The following is a 23,364-nucleotide window of genomic DNA, read 5'->3' as shown; positions in this document are numbered from 1 at the left end:
GTTGGTCAAGGGAGTTCAGATCCCCCTTGGAAAGAGAAGCTGTTTCTTTGACCCAGCTGTTTCTCAGCTTCCGGAGAAACGCATGGCCTGACGCTGTCTAACCTTCCCTCTCTCTCCAGGCCTTTCTGCCGTGGTCTCTGGGGCACCGTCCCCTGATTTGTCTCTGCCTGGCCACCTCCCTCTCCCCAATCCCAGTGTACATTTCAATTCTGATCCGCAACTCAGCCTGTCGGAAGGTGCTGATTCTCAGTTAGAAGAGCCCGACCTTGGCTCTCCCCCTGTCACTTCCCAGACACACCTTGGGAACATGGGGTTTTACAGCGTCTCCTCGAACTCGGGATTTGGCCGGTCTTGCCAGTTGGAAAACCTTACAGTCCCATCCGCTGCTCTCGTTGAAGTGTGTGCTTGGCCACTGGGAGAGGGGGGCGCTGGGCTTGCCTTGCCTGAGAGCCCCTCAAACCCTGCTGCCAGGCTGTCTTTTAAACCAGGAAAGAGGGGGACCTGCGGCAGCAATTGTGACATCTTTCTCCTGCCTGATCTTGCATCAAATAGCAAAGCCATAGAGGACTGGAGCGAGAAAATGCTAGAATATCTGCAGTTGGCTAGGCTAACGGGAAGAATAAGGGATCAAAAGGAGCAAAAGTTCCAAAAGGAATGGAATAAATTCATAGAGTATCTGAAGGAGTGTGGGAAGATATGAAACGCCTGTAGGTCAGCATTACAAAATGCAACAGTTATAAGTAACCTTAGTCAAAAACCTATGTTTAATTTGTAAGATAATTTGTGACGGTGTATAACTTTAGAGAGCGCAAAACTGAATAAATGGAAGGATAAGTCTGAAAGAGAGAGAGGTGGAAGTCGATCACAAGAGGAGCTGAATAAAAATAATTATCGAATGGGAAAGGGAACCAAAACAAATAAGTTATAAAAGGAAGATCATAAATTGTAACAATTCTTAGTTTATTTAAAAAATGACACGACACATTTTGGAAATTGTATGTTTTTTATTTAATTTCTTTCTTGTCTTGTAAAGTTTCCCTCCGATTCTTGTAGATGTATGTACCGTGTTTCTCATATTATAAGTCATGTCTTATATTAATTTTTTCCTCAAAAAAACACGACATGGCTTATTTTTGAGGGATGTCTTATTTTTAAAAAAGTGCACGTGGGCGCTGTTTGCCGGGCTTGTCAAGCCCAGCAAACAGCGCCCGCCGATCTTCGGTGACAGGCGGGGGTGGGCGGAGAGCGGAGAACGATCTCCGCTTCGCCCCCACCCCCGCCTGTCACACAGCACAGGTCGGCGGGCGCTGTTTGCCGGGCTTGTCAAGCCCAGCTAGGAGCGCCCGCCGATCTTTGGTGACAGGCGGGGGTGGGGGGAGAGCGGAGAACGATCTCCGCTTCTCCCCCACCCCCGCCTGTCACACAGCACAGGGCCGAAGATCGGCGGGCGCTGTTTGCCGGACTTGTCAAGCCCAGCAAGGAGCGCCCGCCAATCTTTGGTGACAGGCGGGGGTGGGGGGAGAGCGGAGAACGATCTCCGCTTCCCCCCCACCCCCGCCTGTCACACAGGACAGGTCCGAAGATCGGCGGGCGCTGTTTCCCGGGCTTGTCAAGCCCAGCAAACAGCGCCCGCCGATCGTTGGTGACAGGCGGGGGTGGGGGGAGAGCGGAGAACGATCTCCGCTTCCCCACCCACCCCCGCCTGTCACACAGGACAGGTCCGAAGATCGGCGGGCGCTGTTTGCCGGGCTTGTCAAGCCCAGCAAACAGCGCCCGCCGATCTTCGGTGACAGGCGGGGGTGGGGGGAGAGCGGAGAACGATCTCCGCTCCCCCCCACCCCCGCCTGTCACACAGGACAGGTCCGAAGATCGGCGGGCGCTGTTTGCCGGGCTTGTCAAGCCCAGCAAACAGCGCCCGCCGATCTTCGGTGACAGGCGGGGGTGGGGGGAGAGCGGAGAACGATCTCCGCTTCTCCCCCACCCCCGCCTGTCACACAGCACAGGTCGGCGGGCGCTGTTTGCCGGGCTTGTCAAGCCCAGCAAGGAGCGCCCGCCGATCTTTGGTGACAGGCGGGGGTGGGGGGAGAGCGGAGCACGATCTCCGCTTCCCCCCCCCACCCCCGCCTGTCACACAGGACAGGTCCGAAGATCGGCGGGCGCTGTTTGCCGGGCTTGTCAAGCCCAGCAAGGAGCGCCCGCCGATCTTTGGTGACAGGCGGGGGTGGGGGGAGAGCGGAGAACGATCTCCGCTTCCCCCCCCCACCCCCGCCTGTCACACAGGACAGGTCCGAAGATCGGCGGGCGCTGTTTGCCGGGCTTGTCAAGCCCAGCAAGGAGCGCCCGCCGATCGTTGGTGACAGGCGGGGGTGGGGGGAGAGCGGAGAACGATCTCCGCTTCCCCCCCCACCCCCGCCTGTCACACAGGACAGGTCCGAAGATCGGCGGGCGCTGTTTGCCGGGCTTGTCAAGCCCAGCAAGGAGCGCCCGCCGATCTTTGGTGACAGGCGGGGGTGGGGGGAGAGCGGAGAACGATCTCCGCTTCCCCCCCACCCCCGCCTGTCACACAGGACAGGTCCGAAGATCGGCGGGCGCTGTTTGCCGGGCTTGTCAAGCCCAGCAAACAGCGCCCGCCGATCTTCGGTGACAGGCGGGGGTGGGGGGAGAGCGGAGCACGATCTCCGCTTCCCCCCCACCCCCGCCTGTCACACAGGACAGGTCCGAAGATCGGCGGGCGCTGTTTGCCGGGCTTGTCAAGCCCAGCAAGGAGCGCCCGCCGATCGTTGGTGACAGGCGGGGGTGGGGGGAGAGCGGAGAACGATCTCCGCTCCCCCCCCACCCCCGCCTGTCACACAGGACAGGTCCGAAGATCGGCGGGCGCTGTTTGCCGGGCTTGTCAAGCCCAGCAAACAGCGCCCGCCGATCTTCGGTGACAGGCGGGGGTGGGGGGAGAGCGGAGCACGATCTCCGCTTCCCCCCCCACCCCCGCCTGTCACACAGGACAGGTCCGAAGATCGGCGGGCGCTTTTTGCCGGGCTTGTCAAGCCCAGCAAGGAGCGCCCACCGATCTTCGGCTCTGTCCCCCGATGCGCGACGGCTCGGGGAAGCAGGCAGGGAGCTCCTGCTGGGTCCCGCGCCTTCGCCTCTCGCTCGGTCGGGGCTACACGACATGGCTTATTTTCGGGGTATGTCTTATTTTTCACCAACCCTTAGAAATCCTGTCATGGCTTATTTTTTGGGGATGCCTTAAAATATGAGAAACACGGTACAGATAAAACAATAAAAATGATTATGAAAAAACAACAACAAAGTGAATGATTTGTGTTCAGCTGTGAACCCAAAGCACATATCTACATGGGGAGGCCACCTGCTGCATCTCTGAATGAGTTTCTTCACTTGCCTTGCTCTCTTCCAGCCTGACCCTGCTGGGTAACTCTACTGAGTTTCTGTGTTGTTGGATCGTTCAAATAGCACCTGCAGAGTCGAAGAGCTGCCCGTTGAGCCTCAGAATGAGTTACTGCTCTAGAACTGGTTTCCCTCCCAGCAATAAGCCTGTGCAGAACTCTGTCAGAAATGAATCATAGAATCATAGAATCATAGAATCATAGAATCATAGAGTTGGAAGAGACCACAAGGGCCATCCAGTCCAACCCCCTGCCAAGCAGGAAACACCATCAAAGCATTCCTGGCGTATGGCTGTCAAGCCTCTGCTTAAAGACCTCCAAAGAAGGAGACTCCACCACACTCCTTGGCAGCAAATCCCACTGCCGAACAGCTCTCACTGTCAGGAAGTTCTTCCTAATGTTGAGGTGGAATCATAGAATCATAGAGAATCATAGAGTCATAGAGTTGGAAGAGACCCCAAGGGCCATCCAGTCCAACCCCCTGCCAAGCAGGAAACACCATCAAAGCATTCCTGACAGATGGCTGTCAAGCCTCTGCTTAAAGACCTCCAAAGAAGGAGAATCCACCACACTCACAAATGTGAGGATATTTCGTGTTTCTGAAGGTTTTCTGTGTAAAGATCTTGTTAATTCAGGCAGGGAGTGGAGCAGGATGTGGATTTGGGGGGACATTATCCTTAGATCTCCTGCTCTGCAGATGCTGCTCATCTAACTTACTACCACCCTTCTTTCCCTCCTCTTCCAGGATTTCTTGACGGACCTCATGATGTCTGAGGTGGACCGATGTGGCGAAAATGAGCACCTTATTTTCCGAGAGAACACCCTCGCCACGAAAGCGATCGAGGAGTACCTGAAGCTGGTGGGGCAGAAGTACTTGCAAGATGCCTTAGGTAGGTAGGGGGAGTGTCGGTACCTCTCTGGGTTTCATCAACAGAAGCTTTCTGGTTTGGGGCCAGGATCCAGGCTCCAGGGAGCCTCAGTGCTTTACAGATAATTAAGAATAGTCGTAAGGAACCACACCAAAGAGATGGGTTTCAATCACACTGCTGACTCATGTCAAGTTTGTGGTCTACCAAAGGATCTAGGAGTCTTGGTAGACCACAAACTTGACATGAGTCAGCAGTGTGATGCAGCAGCTCAAAAAGCCAATGCAATTCTGGGCTGCATCAATAGGAGTATAGCATCTAGATCAAGGGAAGTAATAGGACCACTGTATTCTGCTCTGTTCAGACCTTTTTCCTTTCCCCTAACTGTTAGCCTTTAAACTGTAGGCTCCCTGGGGCCAGGGAGCTATCTCCTTTCCCGTCTGCATGTACAATAGAGAGGCGTCACGATCCAGAATGGTGTAGTGGTTAGCATTTCTGACTGGGACATGGGAGACCAGGGTTCATATCCCTGTTGGGCCATGAAGTTCGCTGGGTGTGACCTTGAGCTGGCTTCTAAGCCCAGCCTACCTCACAGGGTGGTTGTGAGAGTTAAACTGAGGTGGGGGAGGACCATGTAAGCTGCCTTGAGCTCCTTGGAGGGAAAAAGGTGTGATATCAATGCAATTAATAATAATGATAATATTTAATGATTGCTCAGTACCCAGTTTAAATAATAGAGTTGCATCATCTGATGAAGAAGTGTTGCCCAGTTTCACCCTAGGAGAGCCATACTTTAGCCCAGCCTAAGAATTTAGCTGATGCAGCAGCTCAAAAAGCCAATGCAATTCTGGGCTGCATCAATAGGAGTATAGCATCTAGATCGAGGGAAGTAATAGGACCACTGTATTCTGCTCTGGTCAGACCTCACCTGGAGTACTGTGTCCAGTTCTGGGCACCACAGTTCAAGAAGGATACTGACAAACTGGAATGTGTCCAGAGGAGGGCAACCAAAATGGTCAAAGGCCTGGAAACGATGCCTTATGAGGAACGGCTTAGGGAGCTGGATATGTTTAGCCTGGAGAAGAGAAGGTGAAGGGGTGATATGATAACCATGTTCAAATATATGAAAGGATGTCATATGGAGGAGGGAGAAAGATTGTTTTCTGCTGCTCCAGAGAAGCGGACACGGAGCAATGGATTCAAACTTCAAGAAAGAAAATTCCACCTAAACATTAGGAAGAACTTCCTGACAGTAAGAGCTGTTCGACAGTGGAATTTGCTGCCAAGGAGTGTGGTGGAGTCTCCTTCTTTGGAGGTCTTTAAGCAGAGGCTTGACAGGCATATGTCAAGAATGCTTTGATGGTGTTTCCTGCTTGGCAGGGGGTTGGACTGGATGACCCTTGTGGTCTCTTCCAACTCTATGATTCTATGATTCTAAGAATAGGGACAGAAGTAAGGTCCTGCACTTGGGAAGGAAGAACCAGATGCACAAATATATAGGATGGGCAACACCTGGCTTGCTAGCAGTACAGGTGAAAATCATCTAGGGGTTTTGGCGAATCACAAGCTTAACGTGAGTCCAGACTGTGACGCAGCAGCAAAAAACGCTAATGCTACTCTAGGCTGCATCAACAGAGGTATAGGGTCCAAATCATGGAGAGTAATAGCACCACTCTCTTCTGCCTTGGTCAGACCACACCTGGAGTCCTGTGTCCAGTTCTGGGCGCCACAATTTAAGAAGGATGTTCACAAGCTGGAAGGTGTGCGGAGGACGACGGCCAGGGTGATGAAGGGTCTGGAAACCAAGCCTTATGAGGAAAGGTTGAGGGTATTTAGCCTGGAGAAGAGAAGGCTGATAGGAGATACAATACAGTGGTACCTCGGGTTACGAACGCGATCCGTTCCGGGTCGCCGTTCGCAACCCGAAAAGTTCGTAAACCGAGCCTCCATTTTGCGCAAGCGCAAAGCGCTATTTTTGCGCTTCTGCGCATGCGCAAATGCGCGGGGCGCTTCTGCGCACGTGCGCGGGGCGGAAACACTTTCGGGTTTGCGCAGTTCGTAACCCGAGTTGTTCGCAGCCCGAGGTACGACTGTAGCCATCTTCAAATATCTGAAGGGCTGTCACATGGCAGGTGGAGCAAGCTTGTTTTTTGCTGCTCCAGAGGGTAGGATCCAAACCAGTGGATTCGAGACAAGAGAGAAGATTCTGATGAAGCATTGGGGAGAAGAGTAAGAGCTTTTCAGCAGGAGAACAGACACCCTCGGAAGGTAGAGGACTCTCCTTCGCTGGAGGTTTTTAAGCAGTGTTTGGATGGCCACCTGCCACGGGTTCTTTAGCGAGGATTCTTGCGTTAGAGAGGGTTGGGTTATTTTTATTTTTTTTAATAATCTTTTTATTACTTTTACAACAACTAAACATCACATGAAAAAGAAATACTGTAAATCAAAACCTTAAAACAACTACCGTGTTTCCCCTTTTTTAAGACACCGTCTTATAACTTTTTTTCGTTAAAAAAACACAGGGTGACTTATTTTTGGTGGGGTGTCTTATGGTCTCCTCGGCTGGGCCAGGCCGCTGGCTCGGGGTGCTGCTGTGTGCTACGCGCAGCGCTGCTGAGCTCTGTCCTACCTGACAAGGCTGTTGTATGTATTAGAACAATACAATGTATGCACAAAGATTTCAGTGCTCTGAGGTGCTATTGAGCTTGGACTCTCCTACATGGGAGGTTTTAAAACCCAGGTTTGGATGGCCAAGGCTTCTCCAGCTGTGACTGCCATCTGATGGGGATTATTTTAGCTGTGATTTCTGCATAATTGCAGGGGGTTTGACTGGATGGCCCTTGGGGGACCCCTTCCAGCTGTACAGTACTATATTCTCAGGTCTTCAGGTTCACAGGTCTTCTCCATCGGTGATGGGAAAACCTGTGTCCCTCCAGATGATCATAGAATCGAAGAGTTGGAAGGGACCCCAAGGATCATCTAGTCCAACCCTCTGCAATGAAGAATCATCAGCACCATGCTCTAACCAATGGAGCAAATATAGATATAAATAGGGTTGCCATGTCTCATATTTTTTCGAGGACACGTCCTCTTTATCACAGGCAGAGTCGTCATAGCGATCCATAATTAAAAGCAGGAGTTGCCAAATGCGTCCTCTTTTTTGCTTTTGCAAAATATGGCAACCCTATTAAATAATGAAATAGAAAGCCCCCATCTTCCCATCTTCCCACCGCATCCCCCTCCGATCACCCTTTAAAGGCATTTTCTCCGCTGCGCCCCTTTAAAGACAGGCCAGAAAGCAGAAGAAAGGGGCGAGGGCTCTGCTGGGTGCTCCAAGCTGCTGAGCGCTCCGCACGCTCCAGCAGCTGGTTCTGGGCGCTCCAGCAGCTGGTTCTGGGCAAGCCTCCTTGGCCGGGCAGAGGCGAGGCCGCTGGCTCCGGCGCTGCTGGGTGCTCTGAGCTGCTGAGCGCTCTGCGCGCTCCAGCAGCTGGTTCCTGGCGGCCGGCCGGCCGGCCGCTTGCTCCGGCACTCCGCCCGGCGCTCCGCTCTGCAGCAGCCGTTCCGGGCGGCGGGGCGGCAGGTCTCCTCGGCCGGACGGAGGCAAGGCCGCCGGCTCCGCCGCTCCGCCCGGTGCTGCTGGGCACTCTGAGCGCTCTGCGGCGGCGCTGCGGAGCGCTCCACTCTGCAGCAGCCGTTCCGGACGGCGGGGCAGCAGGTCTCCTCGGCCGGGCGGAGGCGAGGCTGCTGGCTCCAGCGCTCCGCCCGGTGCTGCTGGGCGCTCTGAGCGCTCGGCGCTGCGGAGCGCTCCGCTCTGCAGCAGCCGGTTCCGGCCGGTGGGGCGGCAGATCTCCTCGGCTGGGCGCTCCGCGAGCTCACCACTACAACAGCAGCCGCTTCCCAGGCCCCGCTGGCTGGCTGGGTCCCGCTGGCTGGCTGGGGCGCTCGGCGGTCTCGCTTTTAAAATCCAAAATCTAGTCACTTAAATAGGAACTCAGTCTAATTCAGCGACATCTTACTCCCAGTAGTGGCCATAAGGAGGGTGTTAGTTTTCATACAGGGCATGGAGGTATGTCTTATTTTCGGGGTATGTCTGATCTTTTGCAAATGCTTAAAAATGCTGCCATGGCTTACTTAATGACTACGTCTTAAAAAAGGGGAAACACGGTATATAGACAATCCACATTGAATCCAAAACATGGGGCTACTAGAATCCCCTGACTTCCCTCCACCTCACACCCCGCCCCCCGGTTCCCTTGTTCATGCATGTCCATAAATTCTTTACCTCCTTTTACCTTCCAATTTTATACCTTATCTGTTATATTACAAGCATTTTTCAAAATCCTGCTAATGTATTAACTTGCATCCCCTGCTTTTGTGTATATGCAATAAACATTTCCCAATCCTTTAAAAAAAAAAATTGTCTTCTTGGTTTCTAATTCTCCCGGTTAATTTAGCCATTCCCACGTATTCCATTAACTTAGTTTGCCAATCTTCTTTAGTGGGGACTTCTTCTTTCCAGCGTTGTGCTAATAATATCCGAGCGGCCGTTGTTGCATACACAAACAAATTCTTGTATTTTTTCGGTAAGTCCAATCCTGTAGTAGCAAATAAAAAAGGCTTCTGGTTTTTTTTAATGAAGGTTGTTTTGAACATTTTTTTCCAATTCATTATATATCATTTCCCAAAATTTATAACCTTACATTGCCACCACATATGGTAAAAAGTGCCCTCCGCTGCTTTACTTTTCGAACACTTATTATCTCTTGTTTTATACATTTTTGCCAATTTAACCAGAGGTAAAGGTAAAGGGACCCCAGACCATTAGGTCCAGTCGCGGACGACTCTGGGTTCACGGCGCTCATCTTATAACATTTTCATATAATTTTCTTTAAGTAAAATACAGGCTGTAAATTTCATGTCATTCTTCCATAATCTTCCCCAATCAATCATTTGAATGTTATGTCCCACATCCTTTGCCCATTTTATCATAACGCATTTAACCTCCTCACACGAAAGCTCATACCAAAATAAAAATAAAAACTTAGTTGGTCTTTAAGGTGCTACTGAAGGAATTTTTTTATTTTGCTTCGACTCAGACCAACACGGCTACCTACCTGTAACTACACTTTCTTATGTTACTTCTGGTTCTTGTCCTCCTACAGCTCCCTCAAGTAATTATCCCACTTCTCCAAGATCTTTGCTATATCTTCTCCAAAACTTATCTGCATCTTCCAAATCCCTAAATCTGAATTTTTTATCCTTAGAAGTGAAGGGTGGTCCTTCTGGGAATTCCCATCTGTATCGTATCTCATTTCTTCTTAAAGCATCCATTATATATTTATAACTAATGTGTTTTTTAAGAAGACGAGCGGGGATTTTTTTAAAGCAAAATAATATTTGTTCCACCTATTTGAAGTTTATTAGTGTACTTGGTTTGGAAATTTTTATCCTTTATATATCCTGAATTTTAAAAGACCTGGCAATCCCATGGTAACTTCCTAATATTTGCTGTTTTGGATCTAACTCTGTAGATCTTGTCCACTGAGCTATCAAAAACTCCTTCATCAATTCCCAACCACTCAGCCATCACTTCAATTAGATATTCTCTTAGATCCTGCTAATCTTCTTCCGGGACTCACCTCAGCCATACCACATTTTTTCTCCGTCTCATCTCCATAGCAGCTAAAGCAGGCATCCCCAACCTTTGGCCCTCCAGATGTTTTAGACTACAATTCCCATTATCCCTAACCACTGGTCCTCTTAGCTAGGGAGTTGTAGGCCAAAATATCTGGAGGGCTACAAGTTGGGGGTGCCTGAGCTAAAGCATCCCAAGCCATTTCTTGGGTTGTACATACTCCATCTACATCTGTCTTTAATTTTCCTGATCTTTTTTCAGGCTTCTTCATTCACTTGTTTCATTTTCTCTTCCATACCTTTTACACAAATGCCTCGCGCAACAGAAAACTCGCAAGACAAATGCCTCGCGCAACAGAAAACTCGCAAGACAAATGCCTCGCGCAACAGAAAACTCGCAAGACAAATGCCTCGCGCAACAGAAAACTCGCTAGACAAATGCCTCGCGCAACAGAAAACTCGCTAGACGAAAACGTCTAGCGATTCTTTGTTGCCTCGCAATACAAAGCTTTCTATGGCCGCATCTCGCAAAATGTTTTTTTTTCTTTTCCGTCTGCCGTTTCTTTCCGCAAGACGAAAAGCTTGCTAGACAAAGCGACCCGCAGAACAAATTATTTTCGTCTTGCGAGGTACCACTGTACGACCGTTTGCACCTTTGTAGTTCTCACATTCAAGTCTTTAATTTGGCCTATTGCTTCTAACATTATATTTGTATTCTTATCTTTTTTTAAAAAAAAATGAATTTATTGAAGATTTTCCAACACACACACACAAAAATACAAAAACAAAAATGCAAAAAAATATATATCAAAAACAAAATCTCTAACTTAAATCTTAATCATCACCCTTTGGACTCCCTCAACCTCCCCCACCTTGGGTCCCTGTTACAATATTGTTTAGACAGTATTCATTGTAATTTTACTAATCTTACATATTATTCTCTCAATTCTTTGTTCTTATTTTCAACCCTTCTTTCATATATTATTGCAATCACCTTTATCTAATACCGTGTTTCTCCTAAAATAAGACACGTCTTATATTTATTTTTCCTCCCCAAAAAAACACACCACGGCTTATTTTCAGGGGATGTCTTATTTTTTTTTGTTAAGTTCTTTAAACACACACAACCACCATTTGCATTGTGTTCCCTTTTTTGGAGCGAGGCGAAACGGGGTGTGTCTGTGCACCTCGCGGGGGTAGCCTCCTCCTGCTGCTGCATCTGGGTAAGGAAAAGGGGACTTCTCCCTCGCGCGCACACACATGCACAAGAGCACAAGAGCACCCCCCATTTTAAGCCAGGTCTCCCTGCTCGCCACCCCACCCCTCTGCGGACTAGGAAACTTCAGCAGGCGGCGGCGGTGCAGTGCGAGGAGCCCAGCGGGGCAGCAGCTCGGCTTTGCCAAACTTGCGATGACAATCAAAGCAGGCTTCACTGCAGTCAGGAAAGCGCGCTCGGCGTCCAGAACTTTCTCCCCCGCCCCACTTCCCCCTCCTCCTCTGGGCTACCTTTTCGAGGTTGAGCCTCCTCTCTCTGCTGCCCCCCACCCAGCGCCATCCTCCTCACTCCAGAGGTGTCCGCACTGCTGCCTGTCGAGGAAACGCGCCCGGGAGAGACAGCAGCGCGCCGCGCACCGAGTCCCAACCCGGTCAGGGCTCGGCAGGCGCACGCAACTCCCACAATGCTTTAGCGTCGGCCACGGTTACCTGGGGCGGCTGGGAGATGGAGTCCAACCCGCACCCACCGTTTTTGAGGCCTCACCGGTTTTGGGGTGAGGCTGCCTCTCATCCCCACGCCGCTACCAACCCTTCATGTCCTACTACGAAGCGGCAACTGCCTCCCACCCCACAGCCTTCGCCCTGCTGCGAAGGGAGACACCAACACCATCCCGCCCCCCCAAAAAAACATTTCCCCGCTGACCCTTCGCGACTCACAAGCGGTTCGGCACCTGGTCTAAAGGGCTCGATGAGCACATCCGCCTTCTGGCAGAGCCGCCTCAGCGCCCCGGGGCTGCTTCAGGTCGAGCGCCAGGGAGCGCTTGCCGCAGCCTTGCATGTCCGACGACACGGCCGCGCGGGGGAGAGCGGTCCACCCGCACCACCTCCGCCCCAAAGTCGGCCAGGATGAGGCCGCAGAGAGGCGCCGGCGCCAGGCCCGCCATTTCCAGCACCCTCACTCCGCGCAGCGCCATGGCCGAGAGAATAGAAAGCAGGCAGGCTCTCCCTCAGCTCAGACGCAGCCGAGTCGGATTTGGCGCCTCCTCCTCGCCCTCCCGGTGCACGGTTCCGAAAGTTAATAAGGCCCGGTCAGGGCTCGGCAGGTGCGTGCTACAGAAGCGCCATGCAGACCTGCTCCCACCACTACCACAACAGTACCCCAGCACGTCTTATATTTTATTGCCTCCAGAAAATCGTGCCATGGCTTATATTATAAGCACGTATTATTTTAGGAGAAACACGGTATTTCAAATCAAATATTTCTAATTCCCTTTCTTCATTCTATAACTATTTCCCGTCTGCCTATAATTTTTATTAACAACGAATCACCATTCTAGTATTAACTCTTAAATCAGATATTATTTCAAACCATTATAACTTTGCTCCCCCCTCTTCCCCCAAATCCAGATTTTCCAGAAGCTTACAGCAAAGTCCAAATAACACACCAGTATAAGGCCATTCCATATCATCCATCTCTATCAACATTTACATTCTATTAACCCACTCCCACCCTTTCCCAAAGCTTCCACAAAGCCCTTTCCTCCCACTTCTGCAGTTTCCCACCTATGCCTTTCTGTCTACCTTCCCAGAGGGTACCCTCTCCTCGCTTATATTTGTATTCTTATCAGTCTGGGTTGCTAATGCACCAACAGCCTCCTTTATTTCACTACCCACTTCCTTTTTAAATTCTGCAAATAGTTAAGCAAGTTCAGATTTAGCCTCTTGTATTGAGGCTTTTCTGCCTTGAATTGGCTGTGTATATGTATTTGCATTTTTCCTGGTGAATTTCTGTTTCTTCCTTGGAAGTATTTCCATACCACCTAATTACAATACCTAATAAAAATAAAATAGAAACGGGGGGAGGTATCCCACATCCTGTATTTGTGCACCCGGCTATTCCTGCCTAAGTGCAGAACCTTAACCTTTGTTTGCTACGGAGATTCGTTTTGTTTGTTTTGACCCTGAACTCGATCCATCCTGTTAAGGTCATATTGAGACCCTTACATGGTCCCGGCCGCGGGATCGCATTCATCCAGTGCTTTACCAGCTGCACTGGCTCCCGGTGGAGTACAGGATCAGGTTTAAGGTGCTGGTTTTGACCTTTAAAGCCCTATGCGGCTTGGGACCCTCGTACCGACGTGACCGCCTCTCCTGGTATGCCCCGCGGAGGACCTTAAGGTCCACAAACCACAATATTCTGGAGATCCCGAGCCATAAGGTGGCTAGATTGGCCTCTACTAGAGCCAGGGCCTTTTCAGTACTGGCCCCAACTTGGTGGAACGCTCTTTTTCCCAGGAGACCAGGGCCCTGCGGGATTTGTCATCTTTCCGCAGGGCCTGCAAGACAGAGCTGTTCCGCCTGGCCTTTGGGTTAGACTCAGCTTGACCCCTGTGTTTTTCCTCCCTCATGGCTTGGATTTATGGACTACTTGTAATGAGATTCCACCTCAACATTAGGAAGAACTTCCTGACAGTAAGAGCTGTTCGGCAGTGGAATTTGCTACCAAGGAGTGTGGTGGAGTCTCCTTCTTTGGAGGTCTTTAAGCAGAGGCTCGACAGCCATATGTCAAGAATGCCTTGATGGTGTTTCCTGCTTGGCAGGGGGTTGGACTGGATGGCCCTCGTGGTCTCTTCCAACTCTATGAGTCTATGAGGCTGCACTTTAAATTTTAATACTGTATTTTAATCTGTATTTTGATTCATTGTTTTTGTGTTTTATTGCGATTCTGTCGGTGTCAGCCGCCCTGAGCCCGGTTTTTGGACTGGGGAGGGCGGGGTATAAATAAAAATTTATTATTATTATTATTATTATTATTATTAAAGTGGCAAAGCAGAGCAAACTCCCTGCCTGCCTGCCGACTTGAAGCGGACTGATCAGGTCACTGCATTCCAAGTTTGCAAAGCTCAGTTTTCTCGTGATTCTCCTTATGATCTATCTATCTATCTATCTGCTTATTTCTCGTCCTCCTGGTGCTTTCAGGCGAGTTCATCAAGGCACTGTACGAATCGGACGAAAACTGCGAGGTGGATCCCAACAAGTGCTCCTCTTCAGACCTCCCAGAGCATCAGAGCAACCTGAAGATGTGCTGTGAGCTGGCCTTCTGCAAGATCATCAACTCATACTGGTCAGTGGACGGGGACCGATGCAGCGGGGTGCTAGAAGTGAGGGCCCCGGGGGGGCAGAATACATCCCTATCGCCACCGCTTTGTGACCAAACGAAAACAAAAACACACACGTCCCCTCTGGCAAAAGATAGATAAATCAGCGAGTTAATTTCCGTCGTGAACCAACTCTGTATTCACCTTGGTGTCTCCAAGGTGTTCAGGACTACAAATCCCATCAGCCCAGCCAGCAAGAGTTGTAGTCCAAAATACCAGGAAAGCACTCGGTTGCCAAAGCGCCGACACTGACAGCCATTTTTGGTTAGGCTGTGTTCTATTAATCATTGTGTTCAAGGGTGGATAGGGCCAGGCCTGTTTTCCTTTTCTGTAAATAACTTGTATTGGTTTTCACAGGTTTTCACATATTGTGTGTGTTTGTGTGACACTCACATCTAGGCATAGCTGCCAAGTACCCCGTTTTCCCCGGGAAACCCCCGTTTTTACTTACCTTTTCCCGGCGGTCCCCCGTAGCACTTTGTCTCCCGTTTTTCTCCGTTATTTTCTCCTGCCGGCGGCCATTATTTTTTTTTTCTGATTTGCCCTTCTATGGGCACCAAAAATGGCCGCCGGCGGCTTCAAAAGTAGCTTCTACGCATGACCGGAAGTCCATAGACACGACTTCCCGTGTCGCCCCGCCCATCTATGGGCACAAAAACATGGCCGACACCGGAAGTTGCGTCGCCACACTTCCGGTCATGTGTAGAAGCTACTTTTGAAGCCGCCGGCGGCCATTTTTGGTGCCCATAGAAGGGCAAAGCGACGTCGACGCAACTTCCGGTGTCACACGGCTGCCGGTCCCGGATTCTGCAGTCCGGGACTTGGAAGGTAAGTCGTGGCTCCACCCCCACCCCCCAAGAATTATGGGAGCTGCAGTTGGTTAAGGGTTTGCGGGTTGATAGGAGACTCTCCATTCCCCTCCCAGAGCTACAGTTTACCAGTAGTCTTCCTTCCCATTCCAACTTGCACGGTTACAAGTGTCAGATAATTCCCATTCTGCGTTTGTAAGGTGTTGGTCTTTGGAATTCCCTGCCTATTGGCACTAGACGGGCACCTTTGTTGCACTCATTTTGCTTAGGCAAAGCCTGCCAAGATATATAGGATTGCTGGTGTGGTTTTTGATTAACGGTTGGTTTTAAATTTTTGGAATATTTTTTGTTTTCTTTTACCAACAGCCATACTGTTTTATAAACCTCTTTGAAGTCTTTTCTGCACAACGAAGCGGGTATATGAATTTAAGGGAACAAATAATAAAGAATTTCGATGCAAGCACCAGGATAGGAGAAATTTCAAAATATTTTTGGGAGCTCAGATTTGATTTGTGCTAGAGGAGAACTGAGACCACCAGAGGGTGCTTCTCTCCCCAAAAAAAGATTTCTCTCTGAGATGAAATCCCAATTAAAAATGTCAATTTTTTTATGTATGCTACTACGGCAGCAAGGATTCTAATTGCGAAATACTGGAAGAAAAATGAACTGCCTACTGTAGAAGAATGGCAAATGAAGACGATGGACTTTATGGATCTCGCGGAACTGACAGGAAGACTCCGGGACCAAGGAGATGAGATGATGGAGGAAGATTGGAAGAAATTCAAACTATATCTAGGGAAATATTTTAGAACATAAAAGACTGAGCATCTATGGGAATAGCTTGTTGTTAAGGCATTAGGGAACAGTAAGATGGGAGGAAAAAAGATAAGTGAACTAAATTTAAAGGACTAAGGCAAAAAGGGAAGGAATAATAATATGATGATTAATATTTGAAGCAATGAATAAGAAACTGCTAAAGACGAATTGAAAAGGGAAATCAGTTAGAAGGGATTTGGGGAAGTACAAGAAACAATGGTTGTAAGAGTTGAATTAAGTCGATATTTGTTTAAAAGTATTCTTATTTTTATGTTTTTTTATTTGCATTGTATTTTTTCTTGTTATTTGTTGTTGTTGTTTTTTCGTTAATATCTGTTTTATGTGTGATGTTGATGTGTACAGTGGTACCTCGGTTTATGAACACAATTGGTTCCGGAAGTCTGTTCATAAACTGAAGCGTTCATAAACTGAAGCGAACTTTCCCATTGAAAGCAATGGAAAGTGAGTTAATCCGTTCCAGACAGGTCCGCGGAGTACTCAACCTGAAGCGTACTTAACCCGAAGCATGGGTGTCATTGGTTCCGGAAGTCTGTTCATAAACTGAAGCGTTCATAAACTGAAGCGAACTTTCCCATTGAAAGTAATGGAAAGTGGATTAATCCGTTCCAGACGGTCCGCGGAGTACTTAAACTGAAGCGTTCATAAACTGAAGCGAACTTTCCCATTGAAAGTAATGGAAAGTGGATTAATCCATTCCAAACGGGTCCGCGGAGTACTCAACCTGTAGCGTACAGAACCCGAAGCATGGGTGTAATTGGTTCCGGACGTCTGTTCATCAACTGAAGCGTTCATAAACTGAAGCGAACTTTCCCATTGAAAGCAATGGAAAGTGAGTTAATCCGTTCCAGACAGGTCCGCGGAGTACTCAACCTGAAGCGTACTTAACCCGAAGCATGGGTGTAATTGGTCCCGGAAGTCTGTTCATCAACTGAAGCGTTCATAAACTGAAGCGAACTTTCCCATTGAAAGTAATGGAAAGTGGATTAATCCGTTCCAGACGGGTCCGCGGAGTACTCAACCTGAAGCGTACTTGACCCGAAGCATGGGTGTAATTGGTCCCGGAAGTCTGTTCATAAACTGAAGCATTCATAAACTGAAGCGAACTTTCCCATTGAAAGTAATGGAAAGTGGATTAATCCGTTCCAGACGGTCCGCGGAGTACTTAAACTGAAGCGTTCATAAACTGAAGCGAACTTTCCCATTGAAAGTAATGGAAAGTGGATTAATCCATTCCAAACGGGTCCGCGGAGTACTCAACCTGTAGCGTACAGAACCCGAAGCATGGGTGTAATTGGTTCCGGACGTCTGTTCATCAACTGAAGCGTTCATAAACTGAAGCGAACTTTCCCATTGAAAGTAATGGAAAGTGGATTAATCCGTTCCAGACGGGTCCGCGGAGTACTCAACCTGAAGCGTACTTGACCCGAAGCATGGGTGTAATTGGTCCCGGAAGTCTGTTCATAAACTGAAGCATTCATAAACTGAAGCGAACTTTCCCATTGAAAGTAATGGAAAGTGGATTAATCCGTTCCAGACGGTCCGCGGAGTACTTAAACTGCAGCGTTCATAAACTGAAGCGAACTTTCCCATTGAAAGTAATGGAAAGTGGATTAATCCGTTCCAGACGGGTCCGCGGAGTACTCAACCTGTAGCGTACTTGACCCGAAGCATGGGTGTAATTGGTTCCGGAAGCCTGTTCATAAACTGAAGCGTTCATAAACTGAAGCGAACTTTCCCATTGAAAGTAATGGAAAGTGGATTAATCCGTTCCAGACGGGTCCACGGAGTACTCAACCTGTAGCGTACTTAACCCGAAGCATGGGTGTAATTGGTTCCGGAAGCCTGTTCATAAACTGAAGCATTCATAAACTGAAGCGAACTTTCCCATTGAAAGTAATGGAAAGTGGATTAATCCGTTCCAGACGGGTCCGCAGAGTACTCAACCTGAAGCGTACTTGACCCGAAGCATGGGTGTAATTGGTCCCGGAAGTCTGTTCATAAACTGAAGCGAACTTTCCCATTGAAAGCAATGGAAAGTGGATTAATCCGTTCCAGATGGGTCCGCGGCGTTCGTAAACCGAAAATTCGTAAACCGAGGTTCCACTGTATATAAAACCAATAAAAATCATTTAAAAAAAGAAAAGATTTCTCTCTGGGGAAGCAAAAGGCCTGGCACCCACCTTCCCTCCTCTTGCCTCTCTTTGCAGCGTCTTCCCGAGAGAGCTGAAGGAGGTCTTCGCCTCGTGGCGCCAGGAGTGCAGCAGCCGCGGCCGCCCAGACATCAGTGAGCGCCTGATCAGCGCCTCCCTGTTCCTCCGCTTCCTCTGCCCGGCCATCATGTCGCCCTCCCTCTTCAGCCTCCTCCAGGAGTACCCCGATGACCGCACAGCCCGCACCCTGACCCTGATCGCCAAGGTCACGCAGAACCTGGCCAACTTTGCAAAGTAAACCTTTCCCCCAGGAACTCCTCTCTCTCTCTCTCTCCGTCTCTCTCTCTCTCTCTTAAAAACGACCGGGAAGCTGCCTTAGGTCTGGAGGCCGAGCGCTCCCAATGCTCACCATTTTGCCCACATGAATGGCTGTAAATCTGCCCAATTTGCATATACAGTGGTGCCTCGCTAGACGAATTTAATTCGTTCCACGGGTCTTTTCTTATAACGGAAACATTCGTCTTGCGAAGCCCATAGGAATGCATTGAATTTGGGGGGGATTTTTTTTTGCCCACAGGAACGCATTAATTGAATTTCAATGCATTCCTATGGGAAACCGCGATTCGCTAGACGAAAACGAATTCGTCCAGCGAGGCAACCTCAGCTAGAAAAAAGCCTTTCGTTCAGCGAAAATTTCGTTAAGCAGGGCATTCGTTAAGCGAGGCACCACTGTATTTCATTCTGCTGGATGAGAGGCGAGGGCAGCAGGCCCACCTCCCTCTGCCCCAAGGGATATGAATCTCATCTGGGCACCCTTCTGGCTTCTTAAATTTCAACTGGCAACAGTTGTTGGCATCCGTCTGTCTCAGGAGACAGTAGAGGAGTGCGTCTTTGCAGGGGATGTCAAGCGGTTGGCAGGCTGCTGCGCTTGTTGTGGGGGAACAATACAGGAGAGACATGTTTTGTTGCAGCTGGGGCAGAGGAAGGCGTCCGGTTGTGCTGCTGCAGATGCACCGCGGCGTTCCTTCTCTCTGCCCTCCTCCCAGCGGTCATTCCTCCTGTGGTCACTGCTGTGGATGCACGGCCCGGCTGCCTGCCTCCACACTAGTCCACAGTAAGGACTAGAAACTTGAATTAGGAAAAGAAACAGCTAAGATTCTCAGGCAGCTGCGTTCCGCGCTCAGTAATTCACCCCGCAGCTTGTAGGGTCAGGGCAGTATTCCTTACGCGCTGCTCCCCATCTGCTTCTCCAAAGCTCTTTGGGAAAGATACTTCCCAGCTCTGCTAATCTGAGATCATACCAAACGGGGATTTTCTGGGGGCTGTGACTTATCATAACTCAGGGGTGGGGAACCTCGGGCCAGAGAGCTGAAAGTGGCCATCCAGGCCCCCCCTCTCTCTCTGCCCCTTGGCCCTCTTCCAGAACACACACCCTCTCCCTCATCCACACCCATTCATTATGCATTGCTCTAGGCCAGGGGTTCCCAACAAAATTTTCTCGAGGACCCCTCATCGAGCCGCTATTGTGACAAGGACCCCCATTAATTCCCAATCCTAAAATTAAAAAGTGAGAGCCAAATTAAGAGTCTTTTTCTATTTTATATCTATACGTTTTTTACAGTTACAACAGAGTACTCCATCAGCATACAGTGAGTTTTAATTTTCAGTTCTTAATGAGATGAGTCAAATCTGTCCTTTGAGTCCATTATTTCTGAAATATCAAATGCATTATCTTCCTCTTCATCTGTAGGCCTTTGTCGTTTTAACGAACCACTTTTTAACCAAAAAAGGTTCCAAACTTGAAACTTATTAGGTTCCAAACTTGAAACTTTCACTCTGAAATCCGACCGCATGTCGAGCCGATTCCGATATTTGTTTTTCATGAAACACATGGAAGAAAATGCTTGCTTTGTTGACAAACACAACGGTTTTGCAAAGAGGCAGCGCGCGCCAGGGAGGAGGGAGGGGAATGGAGAAGACAGGGGACCTGCGCAGTAGCGCACAAATGAAGCCGGCGCGCGCCAAGCATCTTGGGGAGGTGAGCGCTAGTCGAATGCGCGCGCTGCCTCTTTGCAAAACAGGAGTGTTTGTCAAGCGCCACCTAGCGGCATACAGCGGAACTACTGCCTCTATCTAATTCTAGTTTTGCGCTAGACTCTGCTCATGCAGGAAGCGGCCAAAACAAAAAATCTGTTATCATACGAAATATATTTAATATATTTTTTAATTCTAATAGCATCTTGCGGACCCCTCTGGCATAGCTCGCGGACCCCTGGGGGTCCGCAGACCGTCTATTGGGAACCACTGCTCTAGGCCCTTGAATTGTGCCAATGCCTCCTGCTTGCTTGCCTGGGTGGAGAGATTTTTTTATGCACGGGAGCCTCTTGCCTTCTGCATGGCTGGAATGTAACTCACTGTACAAAAGTGAGGTTCGCATCTGATGCTCCAGCAAGTTTAATGTTCTGTTGAAAGCCGCCCAGAGTGGCTGGGGAAACCCAGCCAGAGGAGTGGGGTGGAAATAATAAATTACTACTACTACTACAACATCCCACCCAACCCTTTGCCCCAGAACTGCACAGGGAGGGAAATCTGGATAAGGATGCCTCTTCCTTGCTATTAAGTGACCGGCATCAGCATTGAATTATAGAGTTGGGAGCGACCCCAAGCTTCTGCTGCTCCAGAGAAGCGGACACGGAGCAATGGATTCATAGAATCATAGAGTTGGAAGAGACCACAAGGGCCATCCAGTCCAACCCCCTGCCAAGCAGGAAACATTGCTCTAGGCCAGGGGTTTCAAACTACAAGAAAGAAGATTCCACCTCAACATTAGGAAGAACTTCCTGACAGTAAGAGCTGTTCGGCAGTGGAACTTGCTGCCAAGGAGTGGGGTGGAGTCTCCTTCTTTGGAGGTCTTTAAGCGGAGGCTTGGCAGCCATATGTCAAGAATGCTTGGATGGTGTTTCCTGCTTGGCAGGGGGTTGGACTGGCTGGCCCTCGGGGTCTCTTCCAACTCTATGATTCTAGGAAATAGGTGGGCCGATTTATCTTTGCAGTTGCCGTTCCAGTTGCGAGAGAAGCAAGCTCACAAATGGAGCCAGGATAGGGAACGTGTTGGACCCCACACTCTGCACAAGGCTCCCCACCCCCACCCTGCACATCTTGGCGCTACGATTTTTTTAAAAAGCCCCTAAAACCAGGAGGTTCAGCTCTGGCGAGGGGAAACAGTCGTGCTGTCGGTTTTCAAAACTAAGCCTGTAGGTTTGGCGGAGACAAAAGGGGAAGAGATTTTAGAAATCTCCCCGCTGGCTTTGCTCAGGAGCTCTGAGCTGCTTATCCTGAGCTGTGAGATAGAGAGTGACCGAAAGAGAATCTGTACACACACACAGAGAGAGAGAGAGACAGAGAGAGAGAGACAGAGAGAGGGTAGTAGCAGCAGTGAGTGAGTTTGCCGACAAAAGCATCTTCAGATGGGGTCTGCTGGAACAGAGGAGAGACATGCATCTGTTTTGCATGAGTTGACAGGATCAAGCCCTCCTCCACCATCTCTCTCTCACTCGTACACCCACCTGCTCAAATTGCTGGCCAGCCATCGTCCCTGCCAACGCGGCCGTCTAATTTGGCATTGCCCTCCCACCACCCAAGAATCTTCTTGGCCCAACAGTGCAGAGACAGGGGCGTACCCAGGATCAAAACTAGGGGGGGGGGGCGGCAAGCCATGGTGGTTCAGGGGCAGGGCCAAGGCACGGGAGGGGAGGGGCCACAAAGTGGGAAGGTGGGCGGGGCTACGGAGCCCAGGTGAAACTGACTCCGGGAAGAAGTTTCATCCTGGGCGCTGCCAGGGGCATCACAATAGGGGGGCAGGAGGGCCCGGGCTCCACTTTGTGGGGGGGGCAGCGCGGTGCTCCCTCGCCACCTCCGCCGACGGCTGCCCCGCCTGAGTAGGAGGAGGAGAGAGGGAGGGCTGGCCGAGCAGCCAAGAAGCTGCGCACTCAAGTTGCCTCTGATTCCCACAGACCCGGCAGGGGGGCGAGCTGAGGTCCGCCCTCCTTTCCCTCCGTCCCTCCCCGGGGGCAAGGCCTGGCTCTGCGGCTTAGAGCCCCTCCGCCTTCTCCACCTCCTGTGAAGCCCCCTCCCCTTCACGTGGGTCCTGCTGGTGTTGCAGCCGCCAGGGGCGACCCATGGGCAGCCCTCGGAGTCGGGGCCAGCGGGGTTGGGCGCGCCATCGGGCGGCAGCCGGCAGGAGCAGTAAGTGGTGGCGGCAGCGCCGCCGGGGTTGGGCTGGGCTGGTTAGGGACGCGGCTCCCGCGCTGCCCTCACGCTGGGAGAAACGGAGAGGAGGAGGAAGCCGCTTCCCTGTCTCCATTGCTCCTCCTTTCCCTTCGCACGGGTCCCTTCCTCCCAGTGGCGCCGCTAGCCTTTATGCATGTGACAGACGCCCCCCCCCCCGGCTGCCCCAGGCGACGCCGCTGCGCCTTGCTGAGCCGCTTCAGGCTCCTCTTGCGGGACGCCGGCGCGTCTCCAGCTCAGCTGCAGCCACCGTGAAGCAGGACGATTTAATTTTTTTGTTTTTTTGCTTCTAGGGGGGGCAGCTGCCCCACCCTGCCCCATGCTGGGTACACCCATGTGCAGAGATATAAAAGGAGAGGGCTATTGAGGGTTACTAGCCACGATGGCTCTGCTCTGCTGCTTCGAGTGTCCCAGTTGCTAGAAGCCACAGAAGAGGAGAGTTGCTCTTGCGGTCAAATCCCACAGGTGCCTGGTTGGCTACAGTGAGAACAGGATGCTGGGACAGATGGACCATTGGCCTGACCCAGCAGGCTCTTCTCGTGCTGTTATGGCCCCAGCTCAGTGGGGAGAGTGCCTCCTTTGCACCCATGGCACCCCAGATTCAATCCCCCCAGCATTTCTGGACAGTACTGGGGAAAGATCCTTTCTCTCGGGCATGTCAAACCTACGGCCCTCCAGATGTTTTGGCCTACAACTCCCATGATCCCTAGCTAGCAGGACCAGTGGTTGGGGAAGATGGGAATTGTAGTCCAAAACATCTGGAGGCCCGCAGGTTTGACATGCCTGCCTTATCTGAAACTGCTGCCAGTCACTGTAGGCAATACTGAGCTAGGTGGAACAATGGTTGGACGTGGTATAAGGCGGCTTCCTACCTACCTGTTGGGGAAAGATCCAAGCTTTGTTTTGCATGCAGAAGAAGCCAAGCTCAAATCTGGGCCATCTCCAGTTAGGGCTGGGAATGGTCCCAGTCTCAGACGCTGGAGGAGTGCTGCTAGTCAGTGCATGCA

At 50.4% G+C, this 23,364-nt stretch overlaps 1 protein-coding gene and 1 pseudogene across 13 annotated transcripts in view; one reads left to right on the top strand and one right to left on the bottom strand.

Annotated features, from left to right (window-relative positions):
- DAB2IP (DAB2 interacting protein) overlaps positions 1–23,364 on the top strand; it is a 328,791-nt gene that overhangs the window by 267,848 nt on the left and 37,579 nt on the right. For all 13 annotated transcript variants that reach the window (XM_060270258.1, XM_060270257.1, XM_060270265.1 and 10 more), the window contains 3 exons: positions 4,147–4,291; positions 14,096–14,240; positions 18,128–18,364. In XM_060270258.1, coding sequence (XP_060126241.1) covers positions 4,147–4,291; positions 14,096–14,240; positions 18,128–18,364 — 527 coding nt within the window. The remainder of the gene's footprint in view (positions 1–4,146; positions 4,292–14,095; positions 14,241–18,127; positions 18,365–23,364) is intronic.
- Positions 11,684–12,218, bottom strand: LOC132591511 (alpha-methylacyl-CoA racemase-like; annotated as a pseudogene).

This window comes from Zootoca vivipara, chromosome Z (assembly GCF_963506605.1).
Source record: "Zootoca vivipara chromosome Z, rZooViv1.1, whole genome shotgun sequence".
NCBI lineage: Eukaryota > Metazoa > Chordata > Lepidosauria > Squamata > Lacertidae > Zootoca > Zootoca vivipara.
The sequence above is the reverse complement of the archived record's forward strand: the minus strand, read 5'-3'. Positions and strand labels throughout refer to the sequence as shown.